This window comes from Toxorhynchites rutilus, chromosome 3, assembly GCF_029784135.1.
Source record: "Toxorhynchites rutilus septentrionalis strain SRP chromosome 3, ASM2978413v1, whole genome shotgun sequence".
NCBI lineage: Eukaryota > Metazoa > Arthropoda > Insecta > Diptera > Culicidae > Toxorhynchites > Toxorhynchites rutilus.
In genome coordinates, this window is record NC_073746.1 from 206,454,303 (window position 1) to 206,468,435 (window position 14,133).

Genomic DNA, 14,133 nt, shown 5'->3' on the forward strand with positions numbered 1-14,133 from the left:
CTTTCTTTGTTTTTAAGAGGCTTTAAACTTTGCAGTTCATTCGCCTCTATTGATGAGTACTAGAATCATTTTCATTATTTAATAAAATATAACACTGTATTTCCTTATCGTATTTATTTTAATTTTTGTAAACAACGTTCTTGGGTAAAAAATAGTTATTAATTCACCGAAATTTCGCTTACACAATTGCTTCAGAATCATTAGCGAGTATCGATTCTCAGGGAATGATGCTTCCGTTTGAAGTGCCAACAATTTATCGTTCATTCAAGAGTGCTCACATCAGGAGCAATATTCCTCTTTGAGCTGTCGCCGTAGAATTTTTCCGGAGGCATTTTTAGGGATACAATCGAGGAAAGTTACGCCCCCATCCAGCTTTTTATATACGGCTACCCGCCCAGCAATATACTGCTGCAGGGCACTCTCGGTAACTTTAGAATATTTTTTCGCAACTATAAATGCACGTGGTACTTCGCCAGAAACAGGGTGTGCCTGGCCCACTACGGCTGCATCCTCCACATCCGGATGGTCGCGCAGAAGTTCTTCCAGCTCTGCCGGTGCCACTTGAAAACCTTTTACTTTGATCAATTCTTTCAGTCTATCGGTGATGTAAAAATGCAAGTTTTCATCGTAATGACCAATGTCTCCCGTCCGAAGCCAACCATCTCCAGCGAATATGTCATCTGTTGCAGTTTTATTATTGTGGTAACCTTTCATGATCTGTGGTCCTCTTATAAGAAGTTCACCACTTTGGTTGGGTCCAAGGGCGGTGTTTGTTGGATCATTCAGTCCGACTATTTTCGCTTGAGTTAGTGGCGCAGGTGATCCAACGGAAGCATAATTCTTGCTCCCCAGCGATCCAAGCAAAACAACTGGCGAAGTCTCAGTTAGCCCGTATCCCTGGGCAAAGTTGATGTTCGGTGCCTTTGATATCAGTCTTTCGGCATCTGATGCTCCCATAGGTGCAGCACCAGAGAAAATGTTTCGTACAGACACCAAATGTTCCGGTTTAACCATCTCAGCATTACTCAGGAAGAGAACTGTAAGAATGGAATTGCTATCGTGTCGTATTTACTCATAGTTGGCAAAAAGGACTTACTAATCGGAGGAACAAGATGCAAAACTGACCCTTTATGTTCAGTTAGTGACGCAAGAAAGGTGTCGGGCCGAAATGCTGGAAGTGTAACAAGTTTGGTTCCCCGGACCAGCTTTGAAATCATTGTCACCGTTAATCCATAGATATGAAAAAAAGGAAGCACGCAGGGCAATACGTCCTGAAAAGTGTCCGTCGTTGGTCGTATAATACACTCTTCCCCAGTTTTGGTAATCAACATTTCACTGTTGCAAATAATATTGGTATGTGTCAATTCGACCCCTTTCGGGAGCCCAGTTGTTCCTGATGAGTATGGTAGAAACGCAATATCTTCTGGCTGGCGGTTGTGACGCGGGGTGTTGCCGAACAGTACTCCTGGAGAAAGAAAGCATTTTTTTAGAAGTATTCGCTTGATGGTCATTACTTTTTGGTCTCACCTGCAGGATCCGATAATTCCATGAAATCGATTGCCCCATCGGGAAGTATATCATCAGGACTTGTTCGTATACAAACGATTGGAATCTGTTTTTTGGCCAAGTTTGTTGCCTCCTTCAATACTGAGTAGTTTGAAGATGTCCCACAAAGGATCTTTGAATCACTATCAATCAGTTGCCTACTGATTTCCTCTGCAATTGAAATAAGAAGGGAAGCATTTTAATCGTGAATTGGAATAATATGTGGAACTAGAAAATGTAATTTGATATAACCATCTAAACAGTGTTGAAGGATAAACAAATTTATCGCAACACTTACATCTAGTCGTAACTTTTTCTTTTCTAATGGGTAGATTTCAACCTAGTTTTTTCCCGTTTCTCTTTGAAGTGTATTGTTACATCCTGTGAATGGCGTAGTTGTGTATTTTGTTCCAACCAAAGCGCATGAAAAGGGGGTCGAATGAAGATCGATTCATTCTAGAGGTGTGCAAATCAGCTCATCATGATGAACAGCTCTGATCATATCAGCTCATCTAAATGAGCTGTTCTTTATGAACAGCTCTTCAGCTCAGTTGTCAGTGCCGACTTTCAATTTGGGTCCCAAACTCGATAGCCACGAAGCCAGTTTGAAAATGTTAAAATTCAAATGAAATTTTTCACACCATATTATTAATTACTTGAAACACGTATTCCAGACTATTATTTACAACAGACTCGGCGAGTACAACATTTCCGACATTTTTACTGAGGCTTTACATTACAATAGAAAGTTTTCTTCAAAAAAAAAAATCTTATGAGATTTTTGCACCGCCTGCAAACAAAGTGTTTTTCATTGAAATAGAATACTCATTTGATACACAGAAGTTAATTTTCATTAATAATTTGAATTTTAAAAACGTGTTCATTCTGCCTGAGAGCCAATTATTATTTTTGGCGCCCCCTAAACTGGTAAGCAAAGCTCAATGCCGTCAACGCGAATATAACAGTTGAAAAGACGAGGGACAAATGAAACTAAACTGATGTCTTAACACGAAGAGCGAGAGACGGTCAGTTCATTTGAATCTTACAGCTCACACACTCTCTTCAATTCTACAGCTCTTTTCTCTCCTTCATCATCATCAAAGTGAGCTGAAGAGCTGTTTGATTTTTTTTGCGAGCTGTTCCGCGTCAACTCACTTCAGAGAGTCGATTCTTCGGAACAGCTCATGAGCGGATGGAACATCTCTAATTCATTCTGCTCTGCTCTGCTCTGCAATAAACATCGGGCTGTTGTGCTATTCATAACTCAATAATAATCATATCAACTGTCTCCGTTGTCTGGTCTGCTGAACAATGAAAGAACAGAAAGAATACTCTCACGCCTAAATGGTTACTACTGTGTAAATTACAATTTATAGAAACCATAAACATGTAACATGTACACGATTGAAACCCGGCTCTGTTGCAGCTAAAATGCCAATGATCCTAAATAAATAAACAAATGGGATAAAACAAACTCGATGTGGGTTATATCTGTGCTATAACCGTAAGGTTTTTGTTGTGTGGTTTTCGCATTCCATCGTGTATAATCTACAGACATGAATGAGAAAGCGCTGAAGTGAACTTCACACAATTTTGTTTTGTTTGGGTGTTTTTTGTTGAAAATTGTAATTGTGCTCCCGTGGTCGAGTGGTTAGCGGCAAACCCATCATGCCGGGGGTTCGGATTCGATTCTTGTTCAGGTCGGATAATATTTTTGTCAATTAAATTTCTTCGTCTTGCACTGTGGTCACGCGTATTCTAGAGTTTGCCACTCAGAATGCTTTCAAGGCGTGTTATTTGGCATAGAAACCTCAACTAAGTACTAATGAAAATGACGCAAGTAATACTACGTTGAGACGGCGAAGTTCCTCTAGGAACGTTATTGTCATTTAAGAAAAAGAAGAAGAAGAAGATAACCGCAAGGTAGACTAACGTTGACATGGAAAATAATTGTTTTAATTTTCATCTGAATCAATTCTCAATTAATAAATGAATGATTGCATATTTTGAAAGATTGCTGAAAGTTTTGTTTTGTGAGTGTGGGAGTGGATGAGTATACGTACGGAATTTTTTATTTCTGTATAATCAATTCCATATTTCAAACAAATAAAATTCAACTCTTTTAAACTTATTGGTGGTCTTGAAAAGAACCGGTGGGTTTGCGTGGCTTTGAAGAAACGACTGAAGACGTTCGATACATGATTATTTTTTGTTCTCGTTAGAACAATTTGTGTTCCAGTATGTATTTTTTCTTCTAGACACTCACTGCCATCACAGGCGATCTTTATTTTAGCGAATTCGTTTTTAAAACTGAGTCAGTGCCAAACTGATTCTGTAATAAAAAACGTTTTCAGTTTCACGAATGCGGTGGTTTGTTGGTGTGCATTATATAGTCTGATTTGTTTATATTAGCGACGACAAATGTACAGTGACACTCACTTAACCATTTGTCGATGCATTTCCTGTTTGTTCCACAAATAATTACTATTATAATATAAAATCATCATCAGACACAGTTTTCGTTCAATGTTTCTGCGATATCGAAAAAAAACCTCTTATTTCATCACATAAAATAAATATTCAATACGTTAAAGTAAATTTTCATTCATAATTTTGATTTTGAAAGCATGTTTATTCCTCCTGAATATCCATAAGAATTTTCGCCTCCCAATGAAAGCACACGAAGCTTAATGCCGTCTATGCGAATATACTCTTCGAAATCAGAATCCGAATTGGATTACGATTCCAATAATACAAAAGCATGAGCAGCAGGTTTTCCATTTTCCATGTTATTATTTTTAGATTTTCCAAAGCAATACTCGGAACTTGACAGTCCAGTATAGTTGTATTGGTGAACCCGAGTGCCAACCCGTGAAACATCTCAGTGTGAAACTAACAGCTTTCGGGGCGAACCTAGTGCGACACTAGGTTGAAACTGAGTAAATAAAAAAACGTTTTGACAGCATTTGGTGTGGCACTGGGGTTGAAACTAAACAAAAACGAATTCGCTATTTGTTTCACTACTACCATTGCCATTTTGACAACGTATATAATCAACAATGCTTACGCACGATTCAATCGTACACAAACACTTCACTTAATGGTATGAAAACCGACGATGAACGGAACCCATAAGAGCTTCCGCACCAATAAACTCAAAGCTTTCCTTAATGTTAGTGTACAAACCAGAATGATCCTTTTCAGAGCACCTATTCCCATGGCTAACGATTGATTTAGCGTCCGTGTTCGAGAACACATTCCGATCACCATAAATGCAAGCATCGTCAATAAGTTAGATTGTTAAGATTTCAAAACAGCTTTCGAACTACTGAAATTTTTTTTTGATCAATAAATAACAATCAGATAATTCTTAGACATAAAGTCTGAAGTGATTGTCACACCATTTCGTCCAGCCGGTAAAGAGATATTAACGGTTAAAATCTTGTTCTTCCAATGTAACGCTCTAGTTTTCGAAACTTTGATCCTACACACCAGCATGGAAATGAAAGGCATAGTTCTACGTCAAAAATTGTACGCTTATTTGGACAATCTGGAACTGTTCCATCAGAGTTGCCAACCATCCAGTTTTTCCTGGATATTGTCAGTTTTTTAAGCCTGCCAGCGAAACACAAAGCTCGATACAAGAAGAGGATGAGCTCTGTATCGAGGTGTGCTACGACAAAGAAGGGCAGCATACGAGAATTTTTGGGGGCTAGTGCGGATATGGAAGGGTAATACGCTGATGTAAATACATTGGAAGAGTTCAAAAATCTACTGAAAAGAGTGTGGGTAGAAAATAGCATTCTCATCGGCTGGAGATATACTACGGTAATCTCAATCCCAAAGATCAGAAATGCCAAGCAAGCGAAAGATTTCAGAAGGATCGTTTTGGCTAGTGTAGGTTAAAAAGTCTATGCTAGCTGGACTTTGGGCATTCTGATCCAAAACACCTCCCCTGTAGGAACCCACCAAGCTGGTTTTCTCAATAACCGATCATCAGTCGATCATATTTTCACAGCAAGACGTATCCTGGAAGAGAAATGGAACGCAGGTGATGACCTGATCGTCATGGCTTTAGATATCGAGAAGGCGTTTGACAATATTAGTCTCTCAGTACGTCCAGATGTACTGTTGGCTAAAGGAGCCTCCGAAAGCATTGCTAACAGGGTTATTAATTGCATTAGTTCTGCAGAACAACAGGTGTTATGGAATGGCCAGAAGACTGCGCCTCAGTCGCGATCAAGGGGAGTTAAGCAGGGTTGTCCACTCTCCCCGTACATCTTCGATTTGATGATGGAGGAAGTATTGGTGACGACAGAGGATGTTTTGGACGGCTTTCTAAAGCTCAATCAAACAGGAAAGCTGATGTTTCCACTCATCCTTGTCTATGCAGACGACATCCTGATTATTGCCAGATCAGTGGAAGAATTAGAAAAATTATTGCCAGTGCTAGAAACTTACTTAAGCGAAGTGAACTTGAAACTTAATGAAGCAAAATGTCAAATCATGGTAAGAACGCCTTCAGGACAATCGACAACGGAAATAAAAATCTGTGACCGGATTTTAAAAACATCTTCTTGTATTCAATATTTGGGTGTCCCAATCACGGAACGGTTGCATCGAAATCTGACGACAAGAAAGAGATCCAGAGACGCTGTAATTGACTCGAAAATGATTTTAGACTACCTTCAGAAAATACAGTCTTCAGAGAAGTTAGGATCATTACTGTTCGAATCCGTTATAGCCCCAACGATGGTGTATGGAACACAAGCTATGGTACTCACTAAGTGGTCCAGGAAATCATTGAGGCGATATCAAAAACAAATCTATGGTCAAATAAAATCGATGTGTAAGGAAGACGGAAATTCACACTCTTTCGATGGCCCCAGATCAATAACTAAATGGATTAGGACTCTCCAGTTAAGATACTGGGGACACATAATTAGAAGGCCGGAGAATCATTTACTCAAGTTGGCAGCAGAATACCGACTGCCGCACAGAATTGGACTCGAAAATCAAAGAAATGTATAACTTACTTGAATCTGAAGAGGAAGACGAGTAGATCTAAGGTTGTACCCAATTGTGTGCGGATCCCAATTACTATAATTCTACATCATAAAAATACAATTTTATTCCAGGTTAGCAGGCGAGATATGAATTAAATGCTAATGTTGATGTCGAGGAGGCGCCCTAACTACATAACCACATAACCACATAACCCCTCTGGGCCCACACAGAATACGTCGGGCTGAACATTGTTTTCTTCATTCATTCTCTGTATTTATGAATTCCATCGATTATTGTGTTTATTGGTATTATCTAACAATTAATTATATAAGGATATATATTTATACATAATATTATCTCACAAATTCTCCTTTTTTATGTAAACCTCCCTTATCTGTTAAATGCCATACTCGGCTTTTGGTTATAAAGATATACTGGTATTGAAATTTGAACCAATGGGGGAAGAATGGAACAATTAGATCATTATTCAATATACGATAAAACATTTATTTTACACAGCTATTAGACAACTATTGGAACTATCGGACGGTCGCAACGCATTCGTGATATTCTATAGGTTGATCATAAAATTGTGGAAGAGATAAAGCTGAAGAAATAGAGAGTTTGTGCATTTGGCAGAAGAGAAACCAAAATCACTCTTGCTTCCGCGGGTTTTACAGTTTTCTCAATATAAATCAAATCAAAATTGTATAACCCTATTATTTCCTTCTAGCTATTAATACGACGAGTATCGGGATCCTGGAGCGTGTATTTTTACATTCTACGATTTAATATGTTATAATCGTAGTAATAGTAATAGTAATAGTAATAGTAATAGTAATAGGAATATTAATAGTAATAGTATTACTAATAGTCATTGTAATAATAATAGCAATAAGTGTAGGAATAGTAATAGTAATAGTAATAGTGATAATAGAAATAGTAAAAATAAGTAATTATTAGTAACAACAAGCCCTGCCAGTAACACCGGCTGAGTGTCCTCAATTCCCGAGACATTTATGAGAGGTCGTAGAGTTCTCTGCATCTCTCTTAAGTAAATGTTGAACTAACATTCCTTCGCTTTCCTTAGCAGTTGCAAGGACGTGGCCAGGACAATTCTTAACTGTGGGAGAGAGCATGCTTTCATCTAAGAGATAATACTAATCATCAGCAATGGATGGAGGCTAGCTTTTAACTGAACAGTTCTGAATTCGTACCACCTACGATATTGTGCAACTTGCTCAATGCTAATGCTAGTGCGGATATGGAAGGGTATCCAGATAAACGAATATTTCATGAAAGTAGGCTCTCAAATTCCAGCAGGGTAACCTTATCGTTGCATGTTTTGGGGTTCGACCACATCTCAAGCGGAATATAGGAGCAAAAGGGTTCATAGTTTGTGATCGATATCTGAGTGCGAAGGAGAAAGTCTGATGCGAGTTGAGTCTCTTTCGAGTCTACTGAAGTGATAAAAAAATTAAATAGCTAAAAAGCGACGAGGCGAGATTTCTGCTAACTGTAGACGGAAGTGCCTCCCAGATCTCCGTAATCATCGTTTCAAGTTCCGCTTTGTTCCCTGGATTTTAATTCTTTAGATGGTTCTTGATTTCCCACCAAAGAAACTCAATAGTGTTGAAGTCTTGTGATTTCAGAAGTGTTTTGAGTTGATTGGGATATTATAGAGCAGGTATTCCCACATAATGAGGTCAGTTTGCTTCGGGTCATCATTCTGTTGAAAGTTGTGATTACGAGAGAACCAATTTCTGCACGGGACACTGAAGGTTACGTTTCAGGATATTCAATGAAGCCATCTTGTTCATCGCTGAATCGATAAACTCCATGGTTCCAGTTCCAGAAGTCGCCATCGTACAATACATCTTCTGACTGCCGCCGCCGGGTTTTACTGTGGGAACCAAATGCTGAATCTGAAGCACCAATCCTGGTTTCCTTCACACTATCTGTCTTTCATCCGATTCAAAGAGATTGGTTTTCATCTCATCCGTATGGAGGACCTTGTTCCAGAACTCCTTAGGTCAGTTTACATATGCCTTAGCAAATTGTAGTCGTGTTTTCATATTCGCCTTTGAGATGAAAAACTTTTCACGGCCAACAAGACCTCTCAGATTATTCCTGTATGCTGCTCTCCGGACAGTGTCTGTACTGACAGGTCTTCCAATGATGTCGATGTCGTTTCTTTAGACATGGAATAAACAATTCACATTTCTATTCTAACATCAAAGGCATTCAACAACTGATATTTATCCGAAACTCCGCTGACAATAATCCCATAAAACCTACCGTCTATCGTCTATAAAATGCCATACGTCTGGTATTCAGTCGAAATCTTGGTAGTAGTCCCAGTTCTAGAATATTTGTGTTAAGCAATTCCGAGCAGGAATCCATTCCTTCTTGAAGCGTCCAAGTGTTACATGTTTGCTACTCATTGACTCGAAAAATTGTTTCAATAGCATAAAAATAGCTCTGAAAAACTATGGGTGGGTTATACCTAAAATATGACAGCAACGTTGACGTAGAACTTTCATTCGAGTATATGGAGATTATTGATTAACTCTTCGTGGTCGTTTGTCTGCTCTCAGCCACCACAGCAAGAAACCACGCTAATTTTATATTTTACTCAACCAAGAATCAATTTATACTCTTCCTTATAAAATATAATTTTATATAAGAACCCAAATTAAAACACATTGTTAAGTTAATACATGTATATAGTCCACCAAAAAATATTTTTGACGTAGGACTACGTCTAACCGGAAGATATAGGGGGTGAAATGGAAATCTAGGCACTGAACAAGTAGGAAAAAATGCAAGATTTGGAACGCTTATAACTCGAGCATTTCTCAATAGATCGCAAAGGTTTTTGCATCAATTGATAGGAAATATATCTACGCATCTATCATAACGAATAACATTTCATTTTTCTTGAGATAAATAATTGAATAATTGTGAAATATCAAGCATTCTCAAAATTCACTATGTGCCCATTTTTGATTGGTCCATTTTGTGCTCCTCAAATCGTACCGACCAAAACGGGCAACCAGAGCAGCAGCGAAATAGAATGAAGCACGATTGGAAAGGAAAAAGAAAAAAATGAACGAAACATTGGTCGCAGTCTCACACATGCGGAATTCTCGAGCCAGCCAGTCAGCTTAAAAATCCCCGCTCCGCTGCCGTAACGATCATTCTCATTCAAACCGTACACCACATCGGTTCGCATCACAACACATCAACAAACCAACCCAAGCACCCATGTCTGGACATGGTAAAGGAGGAAAAGTGAAGGGAAAGGCAAAATCCCGCTCGAACCGTGTTGATATGGAGTTCCCCGCAAGGGTAGCTAGGCCGAGCGCGTTAGTACCAGTGCACCAGTCCACCTAGCCGCCGTTATATAGTTTCGGCCGCCGAAGTGATCGAGTTGGCTGGTAAAGCTGCTCGCGACGATAAGAAAAACCGCATTCAGAACAGAACACATCAAGACAACAACAGGCAGTTGCAGCGAGTGGCGAGTGGCAAACGCAATCGCAAAACGGCAGCAGGTAGCAGAAGAAAAAAGTTTGTTCTTTTTACAATCTGCTTTGGTGGCAAATCCAGAACAAGGCGGCATCGAGGGCGTTCGAAATGGTTTTTTTTTCAAAACCACGAGTACTAAGTTTTCTAAATTGGAACTATTCCATAAAACAAGGCGCTTTTCAGGGCCATTAAACCTTCCAAAAAAGAGTTTAGGAAATACAGTTCAATGCTTTCTAAAACAATATCCAAAATAATAATAAAACACAAATTGATTTTTTCATAATTTGTTTGCCAGGATATGATGAGTATGTGAATTTGGCAGTTGTTCTGAGCTTATTGATAGTTGGGGACTTTCAAGATTATTCAATTTTCACCAACTCTTAAATTGTTTCCAGATTGAAAGTACAGTAATTTACAATTAGTTCGACATTTAGCTAATTGGACGGACATGTAATGCGACTTATTTAGTTGGACATTTTTGTAAACATAGAGATCCAAATTATGACCGCACATTGAAAGTCGACACTGTACCACTGTCATCGCAAATGTTCAATTACAGGTTCAAATCGCCTCCAATGCGACACTGAGTGGCGCTTCGGTACGTTGCATTGAATGTAATTTACTGTAAAATATGTCACAAGCTGGATGGGAAGAAATTTTCCAACTGTGAAAGCTGAGGCGAGTGGCAAATGCAATCGCTAAACAGAAAGGTTTAGCCGAACAAGATGGGGATATCGAGTGACAACAAAACAATAAACTCTTTAGATTGAAGATAATTTTGTGATCCTGAAAAGGACCCTTTTTAGCCTGCATGTGAATCCAACGAGCGAACAAATCGTAATGAATGTATTTTTTTGCCATCGCTCCCTTTTAACGCTCATTCGTTCGTCTCGTTGGACTCGCCCCTCTGGCTGAGTCTGCCGATTTGTCTCTATCCTGTGAGTGTGTACCGCTAGAGTATAAAACACGAGGACCCCAAAAAAATATCTTATTTTCTTTCAAACCGTAAACCCGTGTGGTTGTACGGCATCGGCATCGTGGACGTAACAAAGGAGGACAAGTTAAGGGAAAGGCAAAGTCTCACTCGAACCGTGCAGGTCTCCAGTTCTCTGTTGGTCGCATTCACTGATTGCTCCGCAAGGGTAACTAGGACGGATTGGTGCCGGAGCACCAGTATACCTAACAGCGATTATAGAGTTTCGGCCGTCGGAGTGCTCGAGTTGGCATGCAAAGCTGCTCACGACAATCAGAAAACCCGCATCAAGAACAGAGCAGCTTCGGTTCGGCGCTCATCAAGGCAACAATTAGTTTCAGTGAGTGGCAAAGTGCTTCTCCGGCACGTCGCATTAAATGTAATTTACTGAACAATATGTCACAAGCTGGATAGGAAGAAATTTTCCAACTGTGAAAGCTGTGGCGAGTGGCAAACGCAATAGCTAAACAGGAAGGTTTAACCGAACAAGATGGGAATATCGAGTGATAACAAAAACACAACACCAAAGGTTCTTTTCAACCCTCAACATATTCATAAAGAGTAAACAGTAAACTAATCCATTTTTCAGGTAGATAGGTAGGTATTCACGTAGGAGAAGAAAATAAAACAATATATTTAAAATATATATTTAACAAAAGCTGTCCCCTTTGTGTAGTCCTACGTCACTCCGGTTATGTCCCCGACATTACCCACCCGTATTTTTTTTTTTTCATAATCTTGCACGTATCACTGCTTTTTAAAGGAAAAATAATTCCGACCAGTACGACACCCATGCCCAAATTTAATACGACCGCCAAGGGTTAAACCAGTGATTGAATGAAACAATTTCCGAATTCAATTGCGAACAAATCGCAATTTTGGTCAATTCATGTATTGTGGCACGATAGATACAATACGGTAGCGCAACTTATGAAAAAGGCCTTTCAGCCATCTTGGAATTTGTATGTAAACAATCTGCAATATTTTGCAATATCTTTTTTTTGCTCTTTGTGTGTGGAATTGTATTGGTGGGAATAAGAGCATTGAAAAGTTGAAAGGTAAGTCTTTTACGGTTAAAGTTAGGTTTGTAATATACTCTATCGCATTATATGTTTCAGCTCAAGAGAATAAATCGACTCTCAGTGTCGGTTGGTGATGGAGATATTTTACCCGCGTTTTGCAGCTAGAGACGTCGGTTTATCGTTCGATTAATTCTAATAATCGAATATCTGTAACAGTAATTTTATACCAAAAAATGAAAAATCAAGGTATGAATACATCGAATAATTATCAAAGTAATCGCGATTAATGAAAAAGGGAACCATTTTTTTCAGAAAATACAGTGCAACATTTGTTTAACCGTCATGGTGTTTCGTCGAAATTCATAGAATATGCTAAATCATTTACGGTAGAAGCTTGATTCCTAGGTGGTGGAGGAGACTGGGAAGAAGAATTCAGGGTCTGCAGGAGTAAAATGCGGACTTGAAGAAGGTGATCTAAGCTCCCGTTCTAAAATAGTAGTATTCAAATTCAGAGCGCCGAGGAAAAAATACCATACTAGTGATCAATGATTCTATGACCAAGCAGAGATATTCAAACAAATCAGCTATTTCAACAAACAACATTCGAAGAATAGATAATTTTGAACAGCCAAAATTTTGGTTGGTGCAAAAAAAATGCATGTCGGACTCGACTAATATCGACTGACTCGATAATATGTGATTCGATTATATACAATTTTGAACTCGATTATATACAGTTTGGAAAAAAATATTTTTTTTATATTTTAAGTATGACTTATTTCAAGAAGGAAGGTAACCTTTTAACGAAAAGGTGAAATTTAAGTGGCTATTACATGTACAGTGGGGTGAAAATCGTCATTTTTGAAGATTTTGCATGAGTTTTCACCAGTTATATCGTTATATAGTTATTGCAGCCAAATTAAAAAAGCAGAAGTTGGGTGTCAAAAATTTTAGAGCGGTTAGAGAGCTTTAATTTAATTGATAGAAATGATCTAGTTCAATATAAATTTTTCAGGATAAAATTAATAATAACACATTAAATATTATTAACTTTCAAGTTTTCCACTTCCAAAATGTTAAAACCCACTAATTTAGATGTTTCACTACTATATCCTGTACAAAATTTCTCATATTTCAAATGAAAGCAACAGTAGTTTTTAAAGTAGAGCCAGTTTGAGGCAACAAGTCCGAAACAAAAAAAAATAGTTCTATAACTATTTCATTGTTGAAATTCGAACATATGCGTAGAAGGATTTTTATTCATCAAATATGCTCGTCTATTACTTCCTGAAAGAATCTGGATAAATTTTTTTTTCATGCGAGAAAGGTATTTTCTGACTTTGAGGGGGTGAATCAAAAATCAAATTCCTCTTTTATATTCAAGAAATGAAAAAAACATACAAAAAACGATTAAAAACTTTTTTCTGACTCGATTATATACAGTGAAAAGGAATCAGAAACTATATATAATAGAGTCCAAGGCGCCTCTATATGTACCAGGTGAAACAATCATATGAAATGCACTTTCAGCCATATTGGAATTGCTGTCGGTATTGTTTACAAACGGCATCAGAACGCTGCCGGCGGCTCTCTACAAATCGCTACGACGCTTATTCGAACGATGCCTACTATGTTCGGCTTTTGCGAATTTATGTGAAATAGAAGGGATGATTTTGTAGTATTTCATTCTCATTTCCACACTCTCGCATGTAAAAAGGCAAAAATAGCGTATCCTAGCAATAACAAAACAAACAACCCCCGCTCCACAAACCGTAATCCCCTCCTTATTGAAGTGATGATGTTGCTTCACCTGTTATACATTGAAATAAGCGCCTTGATAGAGTCCGCCCTGTATTGTGCATCATTTTCATGGTGTGCTCTTTTTTCAATCATCCTCAAAAAATCATGAACTTCAAAATTATGACATATTTCTGTCTGTTTGTTTTGATTACAAGAAATAAATATTCGCTCGATTAATCGAATACTGAAAGACAATTATTCGAATCAATCGAATATATAAAAATCACCCCACGATTAATCGACAATCGAATAAACGAA

The 14,133-nt window shown here is 38.3% G+C and overlaps 1 protein-coding gene across 1 annotated transcript in view; it reads right to left on the reverse strand.

Moving 5' to 3' along the window:
* Positions 1–68: 68 nt before the first annotated feature.
* The window catches only part of LOC129775675 (uncharacterized), a 33,341-nt gene continuing 19,276 nt past the window's right edge, over positions 69–14,133 (reverse strand). The window contains exons 4-6 of the mRNA XM_055780672.1: positions 1,528–1,716; positions 1,097–1,465; positions 69–1,037 (exon numbers count right to left, since the gene is read on the reverse strand). Coding sequence (XP_055636647.1) covers positions 280–1,037; positions 1,097–1,465; positions 1,528–1,716 — 1,316 coding nt within the window. The 3' untranslated portion in view covers positions 69–279. The remainder of the gene's footprint in view (positions 1,038–1,096; positions 1,466–1,527; positions 1,717–14,133) is intronic.